The 27986-nt window shown below is 40.5% G+C and overlaps 1 protein-coding gene across 1 annotated transcript in view; it reads left to right on the top strand.

Annotated features, from left to right (window-relative positions):
- Nucleotides 1-27986, top strand: part of CUBN (cubilin) — a 214628-nt gene that overhangs the window by 28119 nt on the left and 158523 nt on the right. The window contains exons 14-22 of the mRNA XM_054020596.1: nt 1763-1997; nt 3808-3989; nt 6061-6223; nt 6419-6609; nt 9837-9993; nt 10884-11062; nt 11719-11881; nt 12187-12403; nt 13382-13512. Coding sequence (XP_053876571.1) covers nt 1763-1997; nt 3808-3989; nt 6061-6223; nt 6419-6609; nt 9837-9993; nt 10884-11062; nt 11719-11881; nt 12187-12403; nt 13382-13512 — 1618 coding nt within the window. The remainder of the gene's footprint in view (nt 1-1762; nt 1998-3807; nt 3990-6060; nt 6224-6418; nt 6610-9836; nt 9994-10883; nt 11063-11718; nt 11882-12186; nt 12404-13381; nt 13513-27986) is intronic.

Below are 27986 nucleotides of genomic sequence, written 5' to 3'. Positions count from 1 at the left end.
GTGTTTCCCTGGAGTGTCTAGCCCTTAACCACTGGACACGCTCAGAAATTACCAAATAAACTGTCCCCAAAAGAACCATGCGCACACCATCTTGTTTGGTTCATCTGAGGATTAGCTCCAATATAACATCACAGCACTGGGATACAGATATAGTGAAAACCATCATAAGTTTATTATCAAAGGCTAAGATCTAAGATACCGTGAATAAGGATAATGGTGGAAATAGAAGTGGGTACATATAAAACAAAAAGTATAAAATGCTTCCTAGAGTCCAAATTTAACTCTAACTGGCTAAAAGTAGTTTGCCTCATCTAAACCATCAATGTGGCTGGGTTTTCCCTTTCATGAATGCAAAAAGTGCTGTCCTTTTTGCTTCCTAAGTGAAGGATGAAGGAGTGTCTTTTTACATACTCGTTATATTGCCCAAAGACATTGTTTTGTCCCCAGTGTCAGGGTGACCCCATGGTTTATTCCCTATTGTCAGCACACCCTCGTGTTCAGATCCTTTGCAAACGGGCTTCCACTGCTTACAATGCTTATTTTACATGTGAACCAAAGCAGATAGGTGAATCCTTTATCTGATCAAAACCTGCTTGTCAACGCTGCTTTGATTCAGACTCTAAAATGTATTTTCCAGTATATATACACAACTCCTTAACTATCATCTGTACATACATCTCACAATGATTATGTTAATATTCATAACATAAGCTTTTTCTAGATACCTCACTTGACCCTCTTTGGATAAATACTATGAAAGCAGTATGCAAGGTGTAGTGAGTTTGTTAGGCCTGTTAGGAGTTACTGTTACAGAACAGTGAACTCTTTGCCCATTGGCACCAATGGGCCTCTGTGTCACACAAATATACTTTATGCCTACACATATATTCTGATACTAATTTGGGATCAAAATTTCTAATTTTATTTTAAAAAATTGTACAGCATTTCAGTTCCTGTTTAAGGATAAGATTTCTTGCCTGAGGATTAACTTTTCTTGTTTTTTAATCTTTATACTTCAAGAATAATAATTAACCAAACTCTGTTGATTACTAGAAGTTTATACAAATGCTATGTGCCTGATCCTCAGCTTTAAATCCATATAGCACCATTGACATCAGTAAAGCTACACTGAAGTACACCAGCTGATGATCTGTATCTTACTAAACTGCTGTATGCCATTATTTGGCTACAGTAGGTTCATAAAAGGAAGAATTTATATCCACAAAAGAGCCTTTAGTTTTGTAGCTGAAAGGAAGATACTTAAAACAATATAAAGAATGGGAATATGCTTGTTAATTAATTATATACCATGAAGAAAATAACATAGTGAAACTCTATCAAATATTGCTAGGTTATCCTGTATTTCAAACTCTTTACATTATACCATCATCAAATTTAGCTCTGAGGATCCTAAAATGAGTATCCTGAGTAACTATTAGTTTATAGGAATAGTAATGTTAGGAATTAAGTCCTCCTAGACAACTTTTCTGTCTGTCTGGATCTTTCTTTATCTCCTTTCCTTTCTTTTGACCTTTATGATTACTTAATACCTTCCTCTGTCTTGGGTTTTTGTTTGTTTTGTTTTCTTCAGGAAATTTCATAATTTCTCTGAAGCTTGTCACTGATGTGCACAATTGTGTGGACAGGTGTATCTGCTCCATACAGGGTTACTATGTAAACAATATCTAATCACTCTTACAATTGAAACTTTAGATCACAGATGGACAAATACAATGATCTAATTTCTGCTATTTCCTGTTAGATTCTGCGTATTACTTTCCCATTCTTCCAACTGGAAGCACACAGCAGCTGTAATTTTGACTTCCTTCAAATTCATGATGGGGACTCAGCATCAGCATACATGCTGGGAAAATACTGTGGCTCATCTCACCCGCCTGAGCTTTTCAGTACCCATAATTCCTTGTATTTCTGGTTCCGTTCTGACCACTCAATTAATGCAGGAGGATTTACAGTTAAATGGGAGTCTCGGGAACCAGGTACGTTTTAAGAGATGCCAGGTAATGTACCAAAAAAGGGGGAAAAGGTCATTATGTCCTACTTGGTTAGTAAAGGTCAAGTGCTGAAGGACAAAGTTTGACTAAGAGTAAGGTAGAAAAGATGGCCCATGAGCTATCTGTAGATGCTCTGAATCAAATTCTAACTAACTACGGGCTGGACAATATTTACTAGGATTTTGCTTTAGTTTTTATGGTTGTTTTGCTCTTCCTATGAGGGATTCTCCAAAGTTTATTAGGATCCTAGGTTATATGTTCCTGGGGACTTTGGGATTTTTTATTATCATTTATCCACTGGGCAAGTAAGTTTTTTGTCTCTGTCACCAGGGCTGGCTCCAGGCATCAACGCAGCAAGCAGGTGCCTGGGGCAGCCAAGGGAAAGGGGCGGCACGTCTGGCTCTTCGGCGGCAATTCAGCGGGAGGGAAGGACCTGCCACAATGGAGCTGCCGCCGAAATGCCGCTGATCATGATTGCAGCTTTTTTTTTTTCCCCCGCCACTTGGGGCGGAAAAACTGTGGAGCCAGCCCTGTCTGTCACTGTCAGTTTGCAGAAGACTCAGCTAATGAGAATAAAACAGTCCCTTTAAAGATGACAGTTATGTATCAAAATTTCAAACAACTTGACTTTCTCTGTGCAGTTATCTCTTATGTTTGAATTCCTGAAAACAGCATTTGCATGATCTTTTGGTGGACTGGGCAGTTCCTTTCTTGAAGTAGATCATTAACTTGGGCCTCTTTCAGGACAGCCAGGGAAGGGCAAATTCATGTTACTTAATTTCAACCCCCAAAACACTCTGGGTTCGAAAGCTTGACTAGAACTTTAAAATTATTGTGTCCAAATACTGCCTAGGAGGGATCACAGGGAGAAAAAGGGATAGAGGAGAGGGAGGGAAAAAGTCCAGTGAGTAAAATGCATCAGAGAAAGGGCATCAATACAGAGAATGAAAAAAGAATCAGAGGGAGAGAAAAATGTTTATTGAATAAACTAGATGTAGTATGTGTACAACATACAAATCACCCACTTGTGCTACCCAGTCTTTGCTGTGGGAAGGATTATTCTTCTACCCTGAGTACATACTTTAATTGGAAAAACTTTAAAAATGAATTGTATCACCTTTGGAGTAGCGTAAAAAGTGGGGGATTAGGTTTTTAAAAAAGCTCATACATTCAGCCTAGTTCTGTGAACCCCAAAAGAGGCCTGTGTGTTTGCTTGTTCCATCTCTAAAGATATTTTCACTAAGTTACGTAGTTACCCATTTTTTAAAAAATTAGAGCTATGCATCTACAGGCTGGTCTACACTGGGGACATACATCAGCATAGCTATGTCACTTAGGGGTGTGAAAAATCCACACACCCCAGACATGTTGCTATGCCAACCTAAACCCTGGTGTAGATAGTGGTAGGTGGATGAAGAATTATTCCATTGACCAAGCTACTCCTTCTCAGGGAGGTGAATTACCTATACCAACGGGACAACCCCTCCCATGGGCATAAGTAGTGTCTACAATGAAGTGCTACAGCAGCAGAGCTACAGCTGCACCACTGTAATGTTTTCAGTGTAGACACATAACTTTAGAAAATATTTGGAGTTCTATTTTTATTGCTCATGGATTTCCTTAAATGTAAATCTTGAGAAGGAAAAAAAATGGGTTGATTTGATATATCTGATAACCTAAAACAGTCCATAAACTCCATCATTAAGGGATGATTTAGCTTTGGCGGTTACATACATTCTAACTAAGTTGGATGAAAGAGTAAAGTAATTCTGTGTTTTTTTCCCCTCTTGTTTAGAATGTGGTAGTGAACTAACAAATACTTATGGCTCAATAAACTCGCCAGGATACCCTGGTAACTATCCTCTGAACAGAGATTGTTACTGGACCATCTCAACCAATCCAGGCCTTCTCATCACATTTGCCTTTGGCACACTGCGTCTAGGGCATCATGATAATTGCAGCTATGACTATCTGGAGGTAAAATTTCATCATTCTGGCAATGTTATTGCAAAACAAAATATTACACCCTTTTTGTTTCAGACAGAAAAGTAACGCTGGCAGGATAAATCACAAGCTGAAATAGTCACTCACTACTCATCAACCACACAGACATGTACACAACAAGAGTGAAATCCTGCCCCATTGAAATCAGTAGAGGAAACCAGTAAAAGTTTTGTTACTGACTTCAATAGAGCCAGGATTTTACCATGAATCGCTGGTGGGAAACTTATTTATCCTTAAAAAGCCCAGTCTCTAGAATTCTGGTCAGACATACACCCGCAGGGAATTAATTGTAGAAACAAAAAGTGTGAGAGAAATAAATATTGTACCATAGTATATGGCTTGACATGTGAGATTTAGGCCATGTCTCAGATACAGTTTTCTACTATATCATAGTTACAGAAACGTGAAAAGGGAAGGGTTTCAAGGAGCATTTACCACTAGAGCTGGGCAAATTGATTTTTCAGTTCAGTGGCCAAACTGAAAAATCAAAAAATGTTTGTTTTGTGTTGACCCAGAATGACAATTTTTGGGGTTTTTTTCCTTGCTGAAACTAAAAACAAAACAAATTGTTTAGAGTGGAATGAAATTTTTTGTTTAATTTTCAGGATTTTTTATCCTTTTGTGTTTTTTATACTTAAATCTAGTTAAAATTCTAAATGGAATGTTGTTTTCAAAGGAAAAGTTGAAACATTCATTTTGAAAATGTCAAAAAAATTCAATTTTTTTCCAGAATTTTTTCCAAACTTTTTTCAGCTGAAACTATTCACTGAATTCAACCTGAATTGGCAAACAGTTTAGGTTGATTGGAAACTGCATTTTTCAGCAAATAAAACTATTTATCAAATTTTTTCACCCAGCTCTATTTACCATTAGAAAAAAAATGCTGAGTAATTTCTGAAATATTGGGACACATCTTAAAAGGCCAGTAAATATGGCTTTTTGAAACCTTCAAGTAAATCACTACACCAAGAAGGATTCCTTTCAGCTGTGTCTAGAAACCTTCCCTTCTGTGAAAATAGCGGTAGTGTATGCAAACTGTTGTATGTTACTGGAATCAATTATAATCACAAATGGCATCAGTCATTCAGTGAAGGAATAAAGAAAGAGATTTAACTGCCCCCATTACAGTGTTTTATTGAGGCTATCTAGAAAATGTGTGATGGTATAAAAGCTCTATTTTACATTAGTAAAAGAGGGTATTTTTCCAGATTAAGTATCCAATAGAAGCAGTTCTTCTGAATGATAACATAGACCTTAAAATCCTTAATTTTGATTGATCAAATCAGTCACATGATTGTGGTTACTTACCAACACGGCACTGTTTGGAACCTACTTCTGGATGTGTATCTTTTCCATAATGATAATAATCAAACACATTTTTCTTATTCTGATTGTCTTCTTTAGCTATATTTAAATATATTCACAACAAAACCAAAGGGCTGGGCTATCATCTTACAGTTCAGGCAGAGTGAGGGGCACCATGTCCCTTCATGGCCCCAGCAGCAGGACAGGAAGTAATGCAGCTAAGATCTGTATAACCTGCTGCTGGATCCTCTCTGCTAAATTCCTGTCTCCTCATGAAAGGAGGTTCACTTCCTTGTGTATCCTTAAAATCTGTAGAGTTGGGATAGAGTGTAGCCTCCGTAATTTTTTGTGACTCCCCAAACCACTGCCACCAGAGAGGATGATTCCAGGAAAACTTTGCAAGATGGATCTCATAAACTTTCTCTCCCCTTCCATCCATTCAATGAATGATCCCTGTGTCATTCATGTCAACACTGGAGTTATTTATTAGGGGCTGGGTCCCATAGTCCTTCAACATCCAGTGGAAATGCAGGATTGGTGACTTAAATGGGAGTTTTGAATGTGTGAAAACAGCAAGGCCATGCTGTGATTTACCAGCTTTCCCAATATCTGGTAACCTTCAATCACTAACGACACCTTCTATGAGGTCCTATGCTAAAATAACTTTAGGAATATTGAAATTACCCACAGTTGGCTTATATCTGACAACCTTATGATGAGGATTAATACTTTTGTTTAGATTCGAGATGGCCTCCTTCCACAAGACTCCATCCTTGGTAAATACTGTAGCACCAATTCTCCTCCCCCACTTCAAACCTCTGGCCCATATGCATGGATTCACTTTCATTCTGATGGCTCAGTCACCGACAGAGGCTTCCACGTTGTCTACACTACATCACCTTGTAAGTACAACTGTGCACTTAACTTATGAATATGGCATTTCCAAAATTACTGTGTCTAGAAGTAGCCTGGAAATAGAGACAGGCAGGATCAGGGTGGACTCTAACCCAATAATCTGCTGTTTGACTTGCAGCCAGCATTCAGATATATGACCCATCTGAGGTCTCAAATGATCAATTTATTTGTATTTAACACAGCGGATCCCAATTGTGGAGGAAACTACACAAACAGTGGGGGCGTTATCATGTCCCCTTACTGGCCTAACCCATACATTAACAACAGGCAGTGTATCTACATTATCCGACAACCACCAAATGAAAAAATCTACCTCAACTTCACTCACATGGAGCTGGAAAGCCACAGCGGCTGTTCTTGGAATTATATTGAGGTGACTTTTATTATTTTGTGGTTTTGAAATGTTGATTATCTGTGTGCATAAAACTGTAAAGCAAAATTTCTTCCTCAGATACGAGAGAGTAGATATCTCTTTTTATTAGGGTTCAAAAGCCACAAAGGCTAGAAGCAGGGGATACGCAATCAGCATGAGCCAAAGGTGAGTGAATATGAGAACCCAGCTAGGATTAGGCTGACCCTCAGTCACTCTACATAATCAGGATGCGGTTTGAGCCTTGGGTTAATGTGTACCCAATACAAGATAAGCATAAATAATACCAAGGCCAAGAAGGCACTGCTTAGAATTCAGTGGGCTCATCTCTTGCTTGATATACTTTCGAGCAAACTGGGAACCGGTTCCAGTGAGCTTAGTATAGTGGATCTATTTCTACAGTGTTAGCCATAAAAGATTGCTTATTAACATTTTTCCCTTTCCTTCTGCTTTAATTCAGAGGTTTTGGCTGAAATGAAGTATAATTAATTTCTAAAATTAGAGGGAAGTCTGCGTAATGAAAACAGACAGCTTTTGTTTGTCTGGCCTGCTACTTCTCTTGTCTAATTGCTGGCAGAACAGCAGCTAAACTCACAGAAGACAAAGAAACAAAACAATTTTTGTTGAGCATAATCAGATTGTGTTGATTTATCAAGGCATTTACCTTGTTGTTTGCTGAGCAATCTCAGGCAGTTTAGCTTTATCATACTTTTTCTGTCCTTTTCACCCCATCTCCTCCCACACCCCCACTCAGATCCATTCAGTCCAGAACAGAGGAACAGGGATGGAATTTTATGACCCTGGAATAACCAGTGTGATCAAAGCTGTGTGGTTTTGTCAAGTTCTGGCCCCCCCCACAAACCCATCCCCCCAAAAATAGTTTTGTGGGCTTTAAAATATTCTCTCATAGGCGTTTGTAGTAAAGGTTAAACTAGGGAGCTGGCTTTGGACTTTTAATTCTTACTTTAAAATCAGTTTTTTGACAACTGTTTTATCACTTTGAAAAGACCCAGAGACTCATGTGCTCTGATGATAACAGGAAATCTGTACAATTGCTATAGACACAGACACAGCTCATCATTTCTGCCAGGGGGGATGTTTAGTCTCTGATTAAGGAAGCAGGAGCCTGAATCCCTAGAACTCCAGTATTTTAGAGAGAAACTAGACACAATATGTTTCTCAGTTAAGGAAGAATGTGTTGTAGCACAGCAAAGTCAGAGATAACTTGTTAGCAATGCTAGCTCCTTGTGAGATCAAATCAATTGGCTACGGTGCCCTGTTATCTTTGTTCTGCTTGACTGAATTCTCATCTGTCTTTATATACCAATCAATGCTTTCAGCGCTGTTGGGAAAACCCAGTAACGGAGAAGTATCAATTAACCTGAATTATGGTTCTGAAAATGTTCTCAACTCACCTTCTAAACATTCTGGCCCAAATTCTAATCTGTGGGTCACCAGTGTAAATCCAGTGTAGCTCCACTGCCTTACACTGAACTCTCAGGAAGGTCACAACGAGTGCCAGGGAGCAGAAAGCCATTCAGGCAGCTGGAGATCACCAAAGTTCAGCAGCAGTGCAGCCATCTGCTTTCACCTCGCCATATATAAAGCCAGCATAGGGCTCTATGCCATCCCCCATTCTCCTCCCAACCCATGGTGTATGTACGTGAAGGGGGAAAATTGAGGATGGTTCGAGTACTGCTGTGCCCTGGTATCATGACCTGTTCAACACTATTGTCTCTGAGTCGCTACTACAGCCCTTTTACCCCTCTAACCTTCCTCCCAGGACACTTGCCTGTAAATACTGAGCGATCTTGGCAGCTTTTCTTAACTATTAGAGGGCTCTGTAGATCTCTTCAAACCCACCAACTAACTATGCCTACAACTTCTGGGTTTGAAAATCCACTACACTTTTATTTAGCCAGATTAAACATGACATATACCAAACAATTGCTTTCAGTAACCCATCTACTTCTTACTCCACTAGGGACAGCCTCATCTTATAACAGCCCAACAGCACTTCCCTTCCTGATCACAGTCTAGCTCCCCGACTCCCTCTGTGATCCTGCTTCCTCTTTCCTCAGTAGACAATGGACAATCCTTCAAATTTTCCCAAAATTCCAAACGAGCAGTCTGGGTTGAGCTTCCATCTAGGAGTCCAATCTCTGTGCACCAAGCAGCATATGTTACTTTTGGTCTTGATCCCACACATACCTCCTCATACAATTTCACTTAGCATTTTTCTATAACGTCTTTTCATATCAAACGATTTCAAGTAACATAATCCTTCTCCAGACCTCCTCACCCCCAGTGGTTGCAATGGCTTCTTGGCTGTTGCAACTAGGTGCAACTTAGAGCAACCCAAGCTGCTCCAGGTACAGAACTGGTGTTGCTGAGAAAATGGTCTTTTGTTTTCACCAGAATCTTTGTCTTCAAATCTGCTGCCAATTCATGAGGCAATCGATGGAATAAATTTCTGCCTTGATTAGTGAGTTGATTAATGAGATTCAAGCCTAGTGGCAATGCAGGAGTTAAAAGCAGACCGTGATTCCCTGGTGCACCGTTGTGTACCATCACTTTAATTCTAACACCTTGAACTTTTCAAATAAAATAATGAGATGGCACCAGTATAACCATTATTACTGACACTGGAACGTAGAACTGCACCCCGCATTAGTTATGCCTCTACCTGGGTGGTCATATGGCAATCCTTGTGGAGAACTCCCACTGAAGTCAATAGAAACTCCGTGTATAGAGCAGGAAATGTATTTGTGATTTTTAACTAGGGGAGACATTTCACTTAGAATAAAATAAAAAAATCCTCTATTTTAGGCAGGAATTTCATGCCATGTAAATATTTAATAACCATGAACAGTCAGGACATTGCTTTTACCTTCCAAAGATGGCCCTTTGGGCAGCCTACAGCTTACCCTCAGGTTGAGGCTTTGGTTCACAGACAAGCCTCCCATCTATTGGATCAACAGTATTTTCGTTTGCCTCGGAAGTCTCCTCAGCAAATACTGACCTGGCATGATCATATGGCTGTGAGAGCTTCCCTTTTGTTTACATTATTGTAACAACACTTAGCAGCACTTTTTTATTACTGGAGCTTAATGACAAAACAAATGACATGCTATTTAGGGGTTTAAAATTGATGCTGGTTTTATGGATGCATAAAAGTATCAAGTTACAGTTTTATTACTTACTTATTTTATTTTATTTTTGCTGATTAGGTTCGAGATGGTGACTCTGAAATGTCTTCTATCATCAACAGATTCTGTGATAGCACATTTCATTCTCCAATCACTTCCTCTAGCAACAGCCTGTGGATCAAATTTAAGTCAGATGTTTCTGTGCAAAGGGCTAGCTTCAGAGCAATTTATGAAGTTGGTAAGAGAACTGGTGGCTGGAAAACTGAACTGACCTCTAGACTGGGGACTTATAGCATTTGTATATGACTTAATTCCCATCTTAACTCCCCACATTGTACTTAGGTTTTGCTGCACATTTTTTACATATGATATCACACTATTCTGACATCTCTACCCCGTGTTCTTCACTTGTTCTGCATCGTTGAAACAAAAACATTATGCCCTATATCAGTTAAGATTGATCTACCCATAATATTCCTAAGACAAAACTTTAAAAGCAAGGAAATGAAAAGTTGAGACATCTATCAATACATTTATTGATTTAGATTTCTAGAAATGCTTAAAAGGATGGCTATCCATATACACTGGGCACCCTTAACATAACTTAAAATACATGCTGTATATTTTTCTCTGCAACAGTAGACCCCTCATCACTAGCACAAGCACCAAATAAGGCAGATAATGAATAACCTTACTTCTGCCCTGTACATTTGTCCCCTTTCAACACTCCTTTTCCCAGACTCACCACCAACGGATGAGACATCCACCACTCGTCTCCTGTTGTGTGCTATCCCCTTCCCTTATCCTTTCTGCACAAGTCTGTGAAACCAAATACAGTCAAATTTGGGGAAGGACACAAATGTGTATTTTTACTTGGCATTTTCATGGACATGATTTCACTGCTGTTCCACATTCAGTTATGCAGGTTTAGGTTTAGTCACATAATAGCGACTTTTTAAACAAACAGCCCCCCCTCCTAAACCTATCTGAAATATCTATAGTAGATGGAAATGTGTGTTTTCAATAGTTATTTTCTTCCTCCCCCCAAAATGACATTTAATCTACATCCCAATGTACATTCCTTGTAAACCTTCCTTCCAGCTGCTAACTCTTAATTTTTCATTGCAGCCTGTGGGGGTGTATTGTCTGGAGAGGGTGTTATTCGTTCCCCATACTATCCCAGAGCTTTCCCTCATCAGAAGACCTGTGAGTGGATCATCTTTCAGCCAGAAGGCAATGCAGTGATTCTTAATTTTATCGATTTTGGCATTCGAAATATCACTACCTGTGATTCAGATTATGTGGAGGTAAAGAATATTAGTACATACTTATTGTGAATTACAAACAAATATCATATGCACGCCTCCGTCATGTACCTCTGTCTGTCAATAAGCAAACGTGTTTGAATTGGTAGCTAGGTATATAAACACTTATTTCATTGCACAAATGAAATATTTTCTGACTCACTAGATGAGCCAACCTTCTTCTTTTGAATGCTCCTTTGATAACATGACCTTTCTCCATCTATATTTTCTATAATAGGAGCTATCATTGATGCATAACTATATCTGGATAGCTAAGGCCTGATTCTCCACTCCTTGTATCCCATGTGCTACCTACTGATGAAGAGCTCCAGGCAGCTAGAATGCCAGTTTTACTCCATCTGATTCCTTTATGCCAGAAGAATTCTCAGCTGCCCCTTCACAGCAGCTTTAAGGCCACTGTGCTGGTGCCACAAATTTACATTAATGTTGGATAGGATCTGACCTGCTGAATAGTTTAATGAGGTGGATGATCCACTGTCTTCTCCATGGTGGCTTTTAACCTTTTAGCTCTTCCTACTTGTTTCCAAGACTATTTTGTACTGTTTGTGTGTGTTGAGTCAATTCATCTACATTTTATAACTACTTAGCAGTAATAGAAACAAGTTTTCATGGGCTGTTTTGAATACATTGTCTTTCAGGTCAGGGATGGCAGCAGCACAGATTCTCCTCTTTTGGCGAAATACTGTGGCACAGATATACCTTCAGCAGTGCAGTCCACATGGAATTATCTCTATGTCAAATTCAGAGCTTCCTCTGCTACAAATCTTGGATTCATGGCTGAATACCGGCCATTAGATAGAGGTAAGAGTTGAGATCTTTCACCCCCTGGCTATTGGTCCTCTATGTCCTCGTGTACCACCAATTCAAATGGATGAGCAAAGGAAAACCACATATTGAAATCAGTGGGATGTCAAGTTGTATGACAACAAAGCAGGAGACCTCATTTGTGAAAGAAACAATGTAGAATCCTTTCAAAAATTCTGAAAGAGATGATGAAAGAAAAAGAATCATGTTTTTAATTTTCAGAAACGATTAACTGATTTTATAAGTATCATCTTCTGGAAATGTTATTTTAGTTAACACATTGTTGTTTTAAATCTTTCTAGCATGTGGGGAGACTCTCACTGGGCCAGAAGGAACCATTACAAGTCCTGGTCATCCAATCATCTACCCACATGGTGTTAAATGTGCATGGACTATCTCAGTGCAGCCCAGGCACCTTATCCGCCTGACGTTCACATCATTTAACTTGGAGTTTGATTACAATTGCACCAGAGACTATCTTGAAGTATATGACAATGGTACTGTGACAAGGCTTGGAAGGTGAATATGCCTATCTAATCTATTTACTCTACCTACCTACACAGCTGCTGTCACTGTTTTCTTTTTGCTCCTCAGTGGATCTGTTCCTTTAGTATCAAGATGTTCAACATAGGTTCATTTTACTGAAAGCAGCTAAAGATTTGTATTATTCAGGCCAACAGCAACAATTATTCCATTTAACATAGTAAAGGCAGGTTTATGAGGGGTAGTATTTTTCTTAAGTCTTTTATTGAGCAAAGGGATGTGAACTGAATTTGATACTATTGAGTGAAAAATTAACTTTTCTGTAAGGGATGGCAATCTCATGTGCAGATTTTCACATCTGCCATTGCCTAGCAATAGAATTTCATGTAAGTCTTTTAAGGTCCTGGCAACAGGTTTAAATCCACTCTTAATATTATTTCTTCCTTTGGGATGCAGGGAAGGAAATAGTTTTTAATACCAAGTAGCAGAAGCAGAATAGGTGAAAATTGGGTACCTGAAGAAACAAAAAGTTAGGCTATAACATGGGCTAAATCTTAGACTTTATAGTTTTATATTATTTATTGATCAATTTACAATGCCTCCTCATGTGTGTTTATATCAGTGAATAAAATGATTGCACTACAGATTTTTATTTTCTTACAAAAGGTAACATACTTTTATATTCCCATAACTCAAGAACAACTAAGCTGGTTTGGTTCAAAATTTCAAATACAAATTTGGGCTGAGGCCAGAAGATGAAAAATGCCATCCTTCCAGTAGTTGGAAAATAAGGAGCAAGTGAATATGGGGTTATAATGGAGATTATTTCATCATATTAGCTAGTCTTTTTGGAAGACTAATCCGATGGGGACCAATCTATCTCCCTCTAAAGTCAACAGAAAATGATCCAGCTACAGGCTTCTGGAGAACATTGAATACTTTACTATTAATCTAGATACTATATAATATTGATATAGGTACTCAATACATGGTATCTCTTTTGACTTTTTATAGGTATTGTGGAAGATCAATTCCACCATCACTCACCAGCAGTGGCAACATAATGATGCTGTACTTTGTAACAAATCACAATATTGCCTCTGAGGGGTTCTCAGCTAATTATATCTCAATGAATGCTTCCACAGGTAATACAGCAGTGTGTGTGTTATGCAGATTAATCCTGTCAAGCCTTAATTGTAAACTCACATTACAAAAACAAGATACACTTTGTTCTTTTAATTACCAGAATCCCTGCTGTCTCCTCCACCCTTCTTTATTTACAGCTTGGTTCACTGGCCTTTTTCTAGCTGGGGAGGATGAGCCAGGCAGAAAGCAACGTCTCTAGGCAACACCAGTGGTTTTGTAATCACTGATATGGCAGGACTGCAGAGGGTAGTTAAGAATATTATTTTCTGAAGTGACATAGGAACGGAAGTCTCATTGACATTTAACTGACTGTGCGGGGTTTTTTTTTTTGTCCCAAGCAAACACAACAGGAACAGGAGTGCTTGTCACAGGTAAAAGGGTACCAGGTGCTGGAGTGTCATCCTGGAGAATGAAGTCCTCTATTTAATTATAGAACAGATGCAGCATGGCAGTGGAAGTTCAAGCCTCCTCTCACTGCCCTGCCAGAGAAGTCTGTTCCAGAGTAGCCACCTTCTGGGGAGCAAAGTCAATCTCCAAGCCCTCCATTCCTCGACTGCTCCCAACCTTTGAGCATTACCAAAAGCCCTGGTTAGTGTGCAGGGTTTCTGTGACGTGTATGTCTGCCTGACCCTTTGGACAGTGCTAAAACCACCAGGCCCATTTCAGAAGTCGCCTACACATAGTCAGAAGGTTATCACTGACCTGAGCTGTATTTGAACCAGCAACCTCAAGGTGAAATGCTATATGCTAACGCTACACTCGTTACTAATCCTTTTACTGCTAATCCCTGCCCCATTGAAATGCAGTTCTGTTTTAGAAATTAAATATCCCTGCTGACTTAGTGTGCACTGGTGATACACCACCTCGCCTGTCTATTACTAAGTGTGAGAGTGTAGGATCCTGAAATCAGTCATTCAATATTCTTTAAATGTTCCTCCACATTTAGGTGGGGATCTTGCTTGCTAACCGACCTTCTTACTGCTAGCACTGAAGCAAGACCCTAGCAAAAAGCACTGCCTTTGGCTGGGCTGGTTTGGAGTGGCTGGCACAAGAGTAGCAGGAAGTAGTGAGATTCAGCTGCTTCAAGACCTCCAAACAGGCAGGGGCAGTTACAGCCAGTGGAGAAGCAGATCCCAGACAATGTGTGAGATACAGACTGTACTGTGCGACCACGGGTGGTCCCCTTATGCAAGGAAGGAAATAGTCTGACTGTGTCTACAGCTGCCCCCCTGTGTGCAAAGTTTTAGTTTAAGTGAAATATTTTAATCAAAGAGCATTAAAAAAGGAAAAGTGCAATAACTCTTCTTGCCAAGTTTTAGTTCTGTGTTTGTTTTCAGTAATTAGTTTGGTATAAGCAGAGGCCTCATTAAAGGCCCAATTCTGACACCTTTACTCACTTTCAGTGGAGCAGATTCATGTGCATAGTCCCATTATTGTGGTTTTATTATTTCTGTTACAGTTGTGTTTGGAGACCCCAGTCAGGGTTGGGGCTCCATTGTGCTAAGTTCTATGCAACACAGAGTAGGGCCCTGTAGAGCTCACGGGCAATAGAAAATACCCAAGAGTGCATGTAGCGAACAGTGGGAAGAGGCAGGGGTGGAAGAATGAAGGGAATAGTAATTAGAATTTGTATCCACATGGGTCATCTGTGTGCCCAGGTAGATGGTTTTCAGTTGGGGTTTGTTGTATGTGTGCTGTATTTTTAATGAGATAAATATCAAAAGTCCATAGATGTCATCTCTGTAGCTATATGTGCTACTGTACTTGACATCAATGTAGATCCCATAGTAGAATAATGCCTGTAACTGCTCGTTTATTGTTCCTGAGCAAAACAGCCGATAGTGTGTTTAAGAATTGTGTCTTGATTAAAAAAAAAAAAAAATAGCTGCCCATTCTCCTTTGTTTTAGATTCTGAGCAAAATATCCACTCTCCCAGCTACAGCTCAGGCAGTTTGACTGTTACTTCATCTCTTGGGAATGTGTGTGGGGGTCTGGTAGAGATTTTGCTTCCTGCCATTGCTTTTGCTTTACCACCAGTTAGCGTCTACTTCCAAATGATCAGTTTTCTCAGCTGCCTTCATTCATATGTTAGTTATCTGGCATGGAGAGAGGAAAAATCATTAGCAATTAAGATTTAATGGGAAACATCCCAGCTAGGAACCTACTATCAGTCTGAAACTAATGTAGGAACAGATTTATACAGTTTTTCTCTCTCTAAGAAAAACCTTAGAGTATGAAAACTTTCTGGGTTTTTACTAACCCAGAAATCATGAAACCTTTCCTCTTATTTTGAAACAATACATTATTATTGTAAACTGTCCCTCCATTTTGTTAGGCTGCTGCTACAGCTGCTGGACTATCAGCATGAGCATGTTAAAAGAAAACAGTCTATTGGCATATGTTTGCAGCGTCCAACCATGCTTTTGTGTAAGTGACTCTATTGGAGGTTAATATGAGACTTTCTCCTCCAACCCTGTCTCACAGACTGTTGCATTTAACTGATGGCCTTTTGCAATAACATTAACATTTTCTGAACAGAACAGCTACTTGTCACATCTCTGAACTCTCGTAGTTTTTCTCATCCCTTTCCGACTGCTCTTTCAGCAGCTGCTCCTGCTATTTATCAGTGCTCAGACAGTTTCTGTTCTCAGCTCTATTCTATGTTCTCTCCCTGGGCAAACTTACTGGTGAGCTTTGGCTTCTGTAACATCTCCTAATTACCTCGGCCCTTCGGTCCAGTTTCACATCTTCAACTATCTGCCTGCCATCTTCACCTCCATGTCCCCCCACCATCTTAAATTCAACAAGAAGGAAACTGGATTTCTTCTCTTTCATCCCAAACTCTGCCATATGTGTCACTATTAACAACAGTCACATGATCACCCAGACTCACAGCCACAGCCTCATATTTGACTCCTCTATCTTTTTCCCATCACAAAGATTACCAAACTTGTCACTTTTTCCCTTTAACATCTATAAAACCTACACTTTTTTGGGGATTGGACTCTCATCTGGTGCTTTATTGTCTGAACTGACTTTCCATGTCTGATTTAGATTATAAACCCGTGGGGGCAGGGACCATCTAATCTTTTATGGTTATACATTGCCAAGCAAACTGACGATGCTTAATGAGATCAGGAGTACTTGTGGCACCTTAGAGACTAACAAATTTATTAGAGCATAAGCTTTCGTGGACTACAGCCCACTTCTTCGGATGCATATAGAATGGAACATATAATGAGGAGATATATATACACACATACAGAGAGCATAAACAGGTGGGAGTTGTCTTACCAACTCTGAGAGGCCAATTAATTAAGAGAAAAAAAAAAAAAAAAAAAACTTTTGAAGTGATAATCAAGCTAGCCGAGTACAGACAGTGTGATAAGAAGTGTGAGAGTACTTACAAGGGGAGATAGTCAACGTTTGTAATGGTATGGTGGTCCCTGATGGTATGGTGTCCACATATCTATTCAAGTGACATCATCATAGGACCTAATCACATCAGCCATACCATCAGGGGCTCGTTCACCTGCACATCTACCAATGTGATCTATGCCATCATGTGCCAGCAATGCCCCTCTGCCATGTACATTGGCCAAACCGGACAGTCTCTACGCAAAAGAATTAATGGACACAAATCTGACATCAGGAATCAAAATACTCAAAAACCAGTGGGAGAACACTTTAACCTGTCTGGTCATTCAGTGACAGACCTGCGGGTGGCTATATTACAACAGAAAAACTTCAAAAACAGACTCCAAAGAGAGACTACAGAGCTAGAATTGATATGCAAACTAGACACAATCAACTCCGGTTTGAATAAGGACTGGGAATGGCTGAGCCATTACAAACGTTGACTATCTCCCCTTGTAAGTACTCTCACACTTCTTATCACACTGTCTGTACTCGGCTAGCTTGATTATCACTTCAAAAGTTTTTTTTGTTTTTTTTTTTTTTTTTTTTTTTTTCTCTTAATTAATTGGCCTCTCAGAGTTGGTAAGACAACTCCCACCTGTTTATGCTCTCTGTATGTGTGTATATATATCTCCTCATTATATGTTCCATTCTATATGCATCCGAAGAAGTGGGCTGTAGTCCACGAAAGCTTATGCTCTAATAAATTTGTTAGTCTCTAAGGTGCCACAAGTACTCCTGTTCTTCTTTTTGCGGATACAGACTAACACGGCTGTTACTCTGAAACTTAATGAGATCAACATTTTCAGAAGTCACTCACTCACTCACTCATGCCCGTCACCCCAGTCGGGGTATGGGCCGCCAACCACAGATCTCCAGAGTCCTTTATCCTGGGCCATTTGCTCTAGCTGGTTCCAGGTATAGCCCATTTTTTTGCTATCAGCCTGAAGGTCGCGTCGCCAGGTGTTTCTTGGACGGCCTCTTTTCCGCTTGCCTTGGGGGTTCCACCGCAATGCCTGTCTAGTGATGTTGGTTGGCTGCTTGCGTAGTGTGTGTCCTATCCAACCCCACCTTCTCCTTCTAATTTCTTCCTCTGCTGGAAGTTGATGGGTCCTCTCCAAGAGGTAGATGTTGCTGATGGTGTCTGGCCAGCGGATCTGGAGAATCCTTCTAAGGCAACTATTTATGAAGGTCTGGATCCTCCTGGTGGTTGTTTTAATTATCCTCCAGGTTTCAGCTCCATACAATAAGACTGATTTCACGTTGGAATTGAACAGTCTAATCTTTGTTGCCAAAGACAGCTCTCTAGAGCTCCAGATGTTCTTGAGCTGTAAGAAAGCTGCTCTTGCCTTACCAATCCTTGCTTTGATGTCTGCGTCCGTGCCACCCTGTTGGTCGATGATACTGCCTAGGTAGGTGAAGGACTGCACTTCTTCCAGAGGGATTCCATTCAGTGTGACTGGGTCATTACTGATGGAGTTAATCTTGAGGATCTTGGTCTTGTCCTTGTGGATGTTGAGGCCAACCTGTGATGACATGGCTGCCACTACGTTGGTCTTTTCTTGCATCTGCTGTTTGCGATGCGAAAGGAGTGCAAGGTCATCGGCAAAATCCAGGTCATCAAGCTGGGTCCACAACGTCCACTGGATTCCGTTCCTACGCTCATAAGTGGATGTCTTCATAATCCAATCAATGACAAGGAGAAAGAGAAATGGTGACAACAAGCATCCTTGTCTGACTCCGGTTCGCACCTGGAAGCTGTTTGTAAGCTGCCCTCCATGGATCACTCTACAGTGTATGCCATCATATAAGTTCTTAATCAGGTTGACCACCTTTGCTGGGATGCCATAGTGCTGAAGGAGCTTCCAGAGAGTCTCTCGATCCACGCTATCGAATGCTTTTTCATAGTCAACAAAGTTGATGTACAATGAGGAGTTCCACTCCATAGACTGCTCGACTATGATGCGAAGCGTTGCTATCTGGTCCGTGCATGATCTATTTTGCCGGAAACCTGCTTGCTCATCTCGTAGCTGTGGGTCAACGGCATCCTTCATTCTCTCTAAGAGAACTCGGTTGAAGACCTTCCCTGGCACTGACAGAAGTGTGATTCCTCTGTAGTTGGCACAATTGCTGAGGTCTCCTTTCTTGGGGATTTTAATAAGATATCCCTCTTTCCAGTCTGCTGGAATCATTTCTTCTTCCCATATCTTCTCAAAGAGGGGGTACAGCATTTCCACTGAAACATCCAGATCTACTTTCAGGGCCTCTGCTGGAATATCGTCAGGTCCAGCCGCCTTCCTATTCTTCATCATAGTGATGGCTTTTCTGATCTCATCTCTGGTTGGTCTATCACAATTGATTGGAAGGTCTTCGTTGGCTGGGTCAATGTCTGGTGGATTTAATGGTGCTGGTCTATTCAGGAGTTCCTCAAAGTGCTCCGCCCATCTATTCATCTGTTGTTCTATTTCTGTTATAGACTTTCCCTGCTTGTCTTTGACGGGGCGCTCTGGTTTGCTGAACTTTCCAGACAGTCGCTTGGTGATGTCATACAGCTGTTTCATATTACCGTTGTATGCTGCCTGCTCCGCTTCTGCTGCCAGTCCATCCTCATAATCTCTCTTATCCTTCCTAATATTCCTCTTCACTGCTCTATGGGCTTCAGCATACTCTTTTTGCGCTTTAGCCTTTGCTGCTCTAGTCCTGCTGTTATTAACTACTGCCTTCTTCTTCTTTCTATCTTCTATCTTAGTCAAGGTCTCTGCTGTGATCCACTCTTTCTGCTGATATTTCTTAATTCCAAGCACTTCCTGGCATGCTGACCTAAGTGTCTCTCTCACTTTCTGCCATCTGTTGGATACACTGTCTTCCTCTTCCTCAGACCGATCCTGTAGTACTGAAAACTTATTCTTCAGCGTCAGTCCAAAATCTTCCTTGATCTTATGATCCTTCAAAAGGCTAACGTTGAACTTCACTCTTCTATCTGACGCGTCTATCCAGTTCTTCTTCAGCTTCAGCTTCAATCTGGCCACCACTAAGTGATGGTCGGACGCTACGTCTGCTCCTCTTCTAACTCTAACGTCCTGCAAAGATCTTCTGAACTTCTTGCTAATACAGACATGATCGATCTGGTTTTCTATCATGCCTGCTGGCGATACCCAGGTACTCTTGTGGATCCGCTTGTGAGGAAAGATGCTACCTCCTATGACCAAGTTGTTAAGTGCACACAGATCCACAAATCTCTCTCCATTCTCACTCATCTCTCCCAGAGCGTGGGTCCCCATGACTTGTTCATATCCTGTGTTGTCAGGTCCAATTTTGGCATTAAAATCTCCCATAAGGATGGTAATGTCTTTGTCTGGGAGAATCTCTAATATTTTCTGAAGTCTATTGTAAAAATAGTCTTTGTCCCCCTCTTCACTGTCATTGGTTGGAGCATAGCACTGTACAACATTCATCTTAATCCTCTTCATTTTAGTTCTGAAGGATGCTGTGATGATCCTGGAACCATGTGCCTCCCAACCAATCAGTGCCCTCTGTGCCTGCTTGGACAACATGAAGCCTACTCCCTGTGTGTGGGGTGCGTCACTCTCTTCATGTCCGGAATACAACAACAACTCTCCTGTCAACAGTCGTCTTTGTCCAGCTTGCGTCCATCTTGTCTCGCTAATGCCTAGTAGGGTCAAGTTGTTGCTCCTCATCTCTGCTGCGACCTGTGCCATCTTTCTTGACTCGTACATGGTCCTCACGTTCCATGTACCAATGGTAATCCTCCTGGTTGCAAGAAGGGTAATCAGCTTAGTGGCTTCCTCACGACTTTCACCACCCAGCGTCATGCGTCTTCGAGTCGAAGACCCTTCTTTTTCCAGGCTAAAAGTCTCTGTTATCTCTATTGTTGGCGTTTCTATAGCAGGTTGATTTTTTACGGGGTGGAGTTGCTAGCCCCACGCCCAACCCTCCTCCTTTATCCTGACTTGGGACAGGCAGATGGCCCCAAAGGACCTCTCTGGTGGAGTTAACTAGAGATTCTTAGGCCCTGATTTTCAGACTGAGGAACTGCCATCTCTGATTGTGGGTCCACAGCACCTCTGAAAATGAAACCCTAGGTGTCTCATAGTGGGTGCACCAAAATCATGCGAGACAATTATTTGTCCTCTTATGAAAATTTGGCTACATATAAATCAGAATAATCTAATACAGCAGTTCTCAAACTGTTGGTCATGACCCCAAAGTGGGTCATGACCCCATTTTAATGGGGTCGCCAGCGCTGGCTTGAATTTGCTGGGACCCAGGGCTGAAGCCGAAGCCCGAGCCTCACCACCCAAGGCCAAAGCCTGAGGATTTCAGCCCTGCATGTTGGGACTCAGGTTACAGGCCCCTGCCTGGGGCTGAAGACTTTGGGCTTCAGTTTTGCATCCCGCCCAGGTTAGTGGGGCTCGGGTGGGCTCAGGCTTTGGTCCCCTCTCTTGGGATCGTGTAATAATTTTTATTGTAAGAAGGGGGTCGCAGTGCAATGAAGTTTGAGAACCCCTCATCTAATGAAAACTTAAACTGAAGTTTATAGAGGAGAATAGGAATGGACTCTTAGGGTTTGAACTCCCAGATGATAAATGATAGCCTCCTACAAGTTTCAAAGAAGCTTTTACAAACAAAAAGGCAGATTTAAAATGTCCTTTTGCAAAGGGCAGGAATTCATCCTTCCCCAGAGGGCATCCAGGATTTAGTGAGTGCTGCAGCATGCAGCAAATTTCTATAATGGGCATAGTGTGTCTGTACCAATATTCATCTGGTGGTGCTGTAGTAGCAAGGGCTTAGCTTGAAAAAGCAAGCTAATTCAGAGGTAGATGGGCAGTTCTAAGGGAAGTTGCAGCATTCTAGGGAGCCCTTTTCTATTTAACATTTATAATGACTGGAGATGGTGACCATGGTTGGATGAAATAAGAACTAACTAAAATCGTCACCAAAAATTGAAACCATACCTGAACCACTTTGGATGTCTGAACATGTATGGCTACTTGTTCTCCCCCATCTCCTCTACAGTTTGTATTACACTTCTATGTACATGTCTTGATTTAAGCTGGGGCTTCATGCAGAAATATCACAAAAGAGCTAATGCTCTCTGTTTAATCTGACCTAAACTTGGAAATATAATTTCCAGAACAATTTGTTTTTTCAGCTCAATTACTACAGTTTGGATAAGTATGGACAAGCATCAGATAACTATCAACACTTTTGGCTGTTTATCTGAACCAAACCAATTCTCTAAACCTTCTAACATTGGCTGTCTGTTAATAATAACCCCTTAGAAAACTGAAACTAAAATCTGTTTCCTTATAAAAATACTTTTTTGTTCTTTGCACACACAAAATATTACTGTAAATTTGCTCATGAATGCTGAGCTGCTGATGTTCATTTTTAATCATAGAACAAAGAACTGTGAAGCTGCCTTGGTGTAAAAGAAATACACACACACGCTGAATTAGGGGGATTTAGCTAACAGATGCAATTACCCACTCCCATCAAATTATATCAAATGTTAAGTCTTCTATCTTTAAGATTGATATTCATTTCATACCTATCCAATTATGCATGGGCAGTATGTACTTATATTTGAGAAAAGAAGAGGATATATACCAGTGCTGTGGATTTTTTGAAGTCTAACATTTTTTTTCCTGTTAAGAAAATGTGGTTCTAATCATGTTTCTTGTGCAACAAGTATCTTCCATACTTTTTCAGCTACAATTTGGGAGCCAGCTGCATTGTAATCAAAGTAGTTCTGGTTTATATTAGATGTTCCAATGGGAAGACTAGAAGAGTAGTGGCCTTAAATTATTCTACAGAGACTGAGCTATTGAAAAGATGAACAATGTTATCGTATAAAAGTGAACAAATACGAGTGAAAGGGCACTTTCGAGTAAAATAAAACTTCCTTTTTGCATCTTTATAGTGTAGGGGAGAGTGTTTTTGTTGGCATGTATTATTTGTGATATGTTTATTATTAGTTCTGATAACACGGCCCTAGAATAACAGCAGACTGAACCTTGATATCATCAGTATAAGTTATAGTTCCGGTCAAAAAAGCAAACAGAACACTGGAATATGTAGCTTGGAGCATGGAACACTATCTGGAAAGTTCCTGAACTCTGTGAGCTAGTGGGGATAAGCATACCAGATAGTAGGAACATGAGTGCTATTTGGCCAGCCAAATACCACCTGAGTAATAGTCAGCTGTTAAACATATACCTTGTTCATTGGAACTGTCTTGCCCTAGCAACAGAACCTGGGCTTTCCCTCTACTATATTACTTGAGTCATCTATTTGACTTTCAGGGAAATGGTCTCATAGGAAACAAGCTGATATTTGGATAGAAGTTTAGAGTCTAGGGCCCAAATGAAAAGGATCTCTGAATGTGGTGAAGGCTATATAAATATCAGCATAGATAGACAGACAGATAGAATCTGAGTATCAGCCTCTTTTCCCATCTCTGCTGGCTAAACCACATTTAGACAACATGCAGTGAGCCTGGTCTTGCTCCCAAATGAAATCAACGGCCAAACTCTCAAAGGGTTCAATCCTGACTGGGGACAGAGGGCTTGGCACCTTGCAGGATCCAGCCGTAGCTTTCAGTGGGAACAGGATTGGGCCCCGTATATGTATTGAATTATCCTTTATTTATTCACAAATACCTGTTCTGTTTTTAGTCAAAGAAGATTACATTTCATTCTTTCCTTTGTGGAGCTTTAGCTAGTCGCTCTTAGCAAGAGCTTTTATCATGGTTTTGTGCCAGTTGCTTTCTGGATGAAAATTTTGTTCCCAAATTCCATATTTGACATATATATTCCACATCCCTCCCATCTGGGTAATGATGGGAGTGACTATGACTATCGTATGAAATTTCTCAGCTTCTGTAGGACTAAGAGAAGATGGCACTGAGTGATCAGAGAGACCAGAGTTAAAGGAGGAGGTAGCTGGATATTATAACGTTGGTAGCTGGACAGTCTAACTTTGGTTTAACTGCGGTGCTGGTACACGTGTTTTATGAAAACCATTCGCTTACTGACAATCCAGCCTGTGGCTGGCAAGGGCGTGGCATTACTTTTTGTCAGATTAATTTGTATCTGCCGGCCTTGTTATCTCCCATCAAATATGAGCTATTCAAACTGAAATGAATTTGTATCAAAAGAAAATATGGCTTCAGACTCCTATCAGCACCCCTATCTCTAGCATGAACATTTCCTTCCTTAGTTTCATTGTATTGCTTCCTTTCCTATTGTTATCTGAGATTGTGAATAATTTCTTTCCTTACATTTTCCCTCTTACCTGGAAGGTAGTTATAGAGTATGATCATGAACAATCCCAGCATCAATTCTTTTCTTTTCTATACTTTTTGGGTCAAATATTGCTTTCCGCTAGACTCGTGAAACCCATGGACTTCAGAAGGGGTGCACAAGTATTACCAAAGAGAAAATGTAGACATGTATGTCTAACTTTCTAGTTGATAGCATAGTGTAAATTCAACTCTAAGACAACATTTCAATGGACATTATCAGTAATTCCAATTGCGGGGTGAGAGGGATGGAGCTTTTCCCCTGCTGAGCGGGCAAAGATGGGAATTGAATGTTGTATATGGCAGATATACATGGAGAAGTCAAGGAGGGATGGAGATTCAGTTTAAATTGCTGTGGCTAGTGTTTCTGAATAACGGGATTGAAACACTCTACAAAGGACCTTTGTTCTCCTTCTCATCCTCAGCTGTGGTTAGTAAAAATTAAGTCAGTTAATGCCTGCCAGCAGCAGGCTCTTGAGTGCAGATGTGCTTTATCTACTGCCTGTGGAGAGGAATACACTTCATGTAGAGAGGTGGCTTCTTTTTCGTTTTTGTAAATATGCCTAAACGTGACATAAGGAGCTCAGTGTTAGGGAATCTGTATTCTTTTTTGGCAGTGGAAGATCAAACTAAAAGAAAAATCACAATTTTACCGATGATTTAATACTTTGAGTTTTGCTTTGGATTAATAGGTATCATGGCAACCAATGAATATCCCTTTATTGGAACAGACAGTAACATAATTTTCTGCGCTGTGCATGGCTGCATGAGAAAGAAAACATGAAACCTAACTTTTTTATTAGTATTCATCTTGGCAATGTTATATTAGGTTGAAGTAGTTTACAGCCTTTTCTAGCAGAGCAAACATTAATGTTGTACTGAAACCAGAACCAGATTCAATGGGTTTCGAAAACCTCACACACTGGCAAAGAAAGATGTGTGATCATTCTGGACAAATACTCTTTTCTTCTTTCTTTAGTGAACTTGAGTAGTATATTTAAAATGAACGGGAATACATATTTTTCCAGTCTTGTATTAATTTCATCATGGCATCAGGCATTCTGAAACTTGGCAAAGGGTCCAGAGTTCCTCTTTCTTGCTTGCTTACCTAATAATTTTAATTGATCGCATTAGTATTGCAAACTGAAGCTAGCTCATTTCAAAAAAATCTGACTTTTTGATGCTGTGTAGTGAGGTGATGCAAAAGATGAGTACCCATTCTTCAGCTGAAACCAGAATAATGTGAACAATAGTAGTTTTGCTGGCTGATGCACATGTAAGTAAGTGAGGCCATTTGGCACATTTGCTCTTTTTATAATCTTTACAGCAGTGTATCCTAAATGTGTTCTTGGCTCTATGTAGTTGAGCTTGAGGACTGATGTGGGTGAGACAGTTACTATAAGATCTGTCATGTTTCTCCTTCAATCTTTGAGTTCTGGTGCAAAATGTGGAACAAAAAATAACTTCTGATTTGGATCGCCACCCAGGTTTGAAAATGGATTCCTTTCAGGGAAGAAAACTTTAGTGACGCAGGGAAACTGGAATATCTTCTCCCTTGAGGGACTGCAGTGGTTGCTCTTAAAAAGGATGGTTAATGTTCACACTGCAAATTACGTCATAACATAACCATTTAAATACTCTCCAGACTAGAACCTGGCATTCATGGTCTCAGAATATGCAATATTGCCAGTCCCAAGCACTCAGAAATCATGAGCCAGGCTCAAAAATAATCATGACACTGGCCTAAACATTTTGAGGGCTTGGGGTTTTTTTGCCTTTTGGTTTTTGAGCCTTTAGGATACACTTGATACACATTTTTGAGCTTCTATCTACAACATGAGGGCTAGAAACGTATTTTATAAAATCACAAAATCAGCTGACTTTAAGATTGGAGGCTTGAAGAAAAACGCCAAATATCATGAGATTCATGATAAAATAATGAAAGTTGGTAGCACTTGTGAGGGTATTGCACATTGGACTGATGAAGTACCAGAGATTTCATTGAAGGTGACCAAACTTGACCTTAAAATTACATGCATGCATTTGAGCATAGGGTGACCAGACATCCCGATTTTATCGGGACTGTCCCGATATTTACTGGTTTGTCCTGCGTCCCGACCGATGTTCAGTCAGGATGCGAATTGTTCTGATATTTTGCCCTCCAGCGCACAGGCGGAGGGGGCTCATTCCCCCCCTGCCCCGACTCTGCCCCCTCACTTCCCCATTGGATCCCTCCCCAAATTCCCACCCTTGCCCTGCCCCCTCACCGCCCCATTGGATCCCTCCCCAAATCCCTGCCCAAATCCCCACCCTGGACCCACCCCTTCCCCAAGCACGCCGCATTCCTCCTTCTCACCACTCCCTCTGAGGCTTGCGCTAATCAGCTAATCAGCTGCATGACGGCGCAAGCGCTGGAGGGAGGGGGGAGAAGTAGGACGCGGCCCCCAACTCATTTGTACTGAGTGTGAGCCATGTAAAAAGATGTGCATGTCAAATTTCTGATCACATAAGTTAGCTTTTCATTTGATGAGAGATTGGCAGAGTAAATCATAGCAGCAGGAAGAGTAAAGAGGGCTAACACAGTATTGGATTGAAGCAAGAGTTCAGTATTGTACAGTCAGTTTAGAAACCATTAATTAGATCACATTTGGCATATTTAATCTTTCTAGATAATTAAAATACAGAGGGAATTTTTCACTTTTTATCCCTCAGATTGGTCATAGGATTTTTGCTCTCTTTTGACATAAGTAGTATTTCAGAAAGCTAAATATGCACATTTCAAAAGGTTTTAAGAAGTTAAATGTTATAATTATGAAATTCCTAAGAGCAGAATGGTGATCCTGATATTCCTTATATGAAGGGCCTGTGGCTTGCATCAGTTCTTACACTACTATGTAAAGTATAGGGCATTAAACTGTAGCAGTAGCTTGTTACAACTAGGTTTCAGAGGTCTGTTAAGGCCTGGTAAAATGGTTAAAGTTAGTCATTGCACTCTACTATCTGCTTAGGCTGTACATTGTAATTATTGTAACCGTGATGACTACATATGAAACATTCCATGAAATCTATCATGCATGCCATTACTCTTATATTCTGTCCTACAGCAAGAGTTTGAACTTTTGCAGAGCCTTTGCTCTCTCTTTTTGCAGAGGTTCTCTCAAATCCCCTCATTTCTCCATCCCATTTTCCACCTCATGCCAAGGCTCAGTGTCATGGTTGCCCTCTTGTTGGTCCAGGAGGGATGGATGTAACTCATTCTAGAACTGTATCTTGGAGAGAACAGCTGGGTCCTGGCAATCAGGGATTTTATGCTTTCCTTCAGGTAGAATGTGACCAGTCAGGTGCCCCTTCATGACTTAGGTAAACAGAAAAAGGATGTTAGAAAGGAAAATCAACATTGCTCCTAATTTAGCCCAATGGAGGCCACCTGAGAGCAATGTGAGATGTTCTCTTCACACAGGTTTCAGAGTAACAGCTGTGTTAGTCTGTATCCTCAAAAAGAACAGGAGTACTTGTGGCACCTTAGAGACTAACAAATTTATTAGAGCATAAGCTTTCGTGGGCTACAACCCACTTCTTCGGATGCATATAGAGTGAAACATATATTGAGGAGATATATATACACACATACAGAGAGCATGAACAGGTGGGAGTTGTCTTACCAACTCTGAGAGGCCAATTAAGTAGGAGAAAAAAAACTTTTGAAGTGATAATCAAGATAGCTCATCTTAC

This window comes from Malaclemys terrapin, chromosome 2 (assembly GCF_027887155.1).
Source record: "Malaclemys terrapin pileata isolate rMalTer1 chromosome 2, rMalTer1.hap1, whole genome shotgun sequence".
NCBI lineage: Eukaryota > Metazoa > Chordata > Testudines > Emydidae > Malaclemys > Malaclemys terrapin.
Note: the sequence above shows the minus strand (reverse complement) of the source record. Positions and strands in the feature narration are given on the sequence as shown.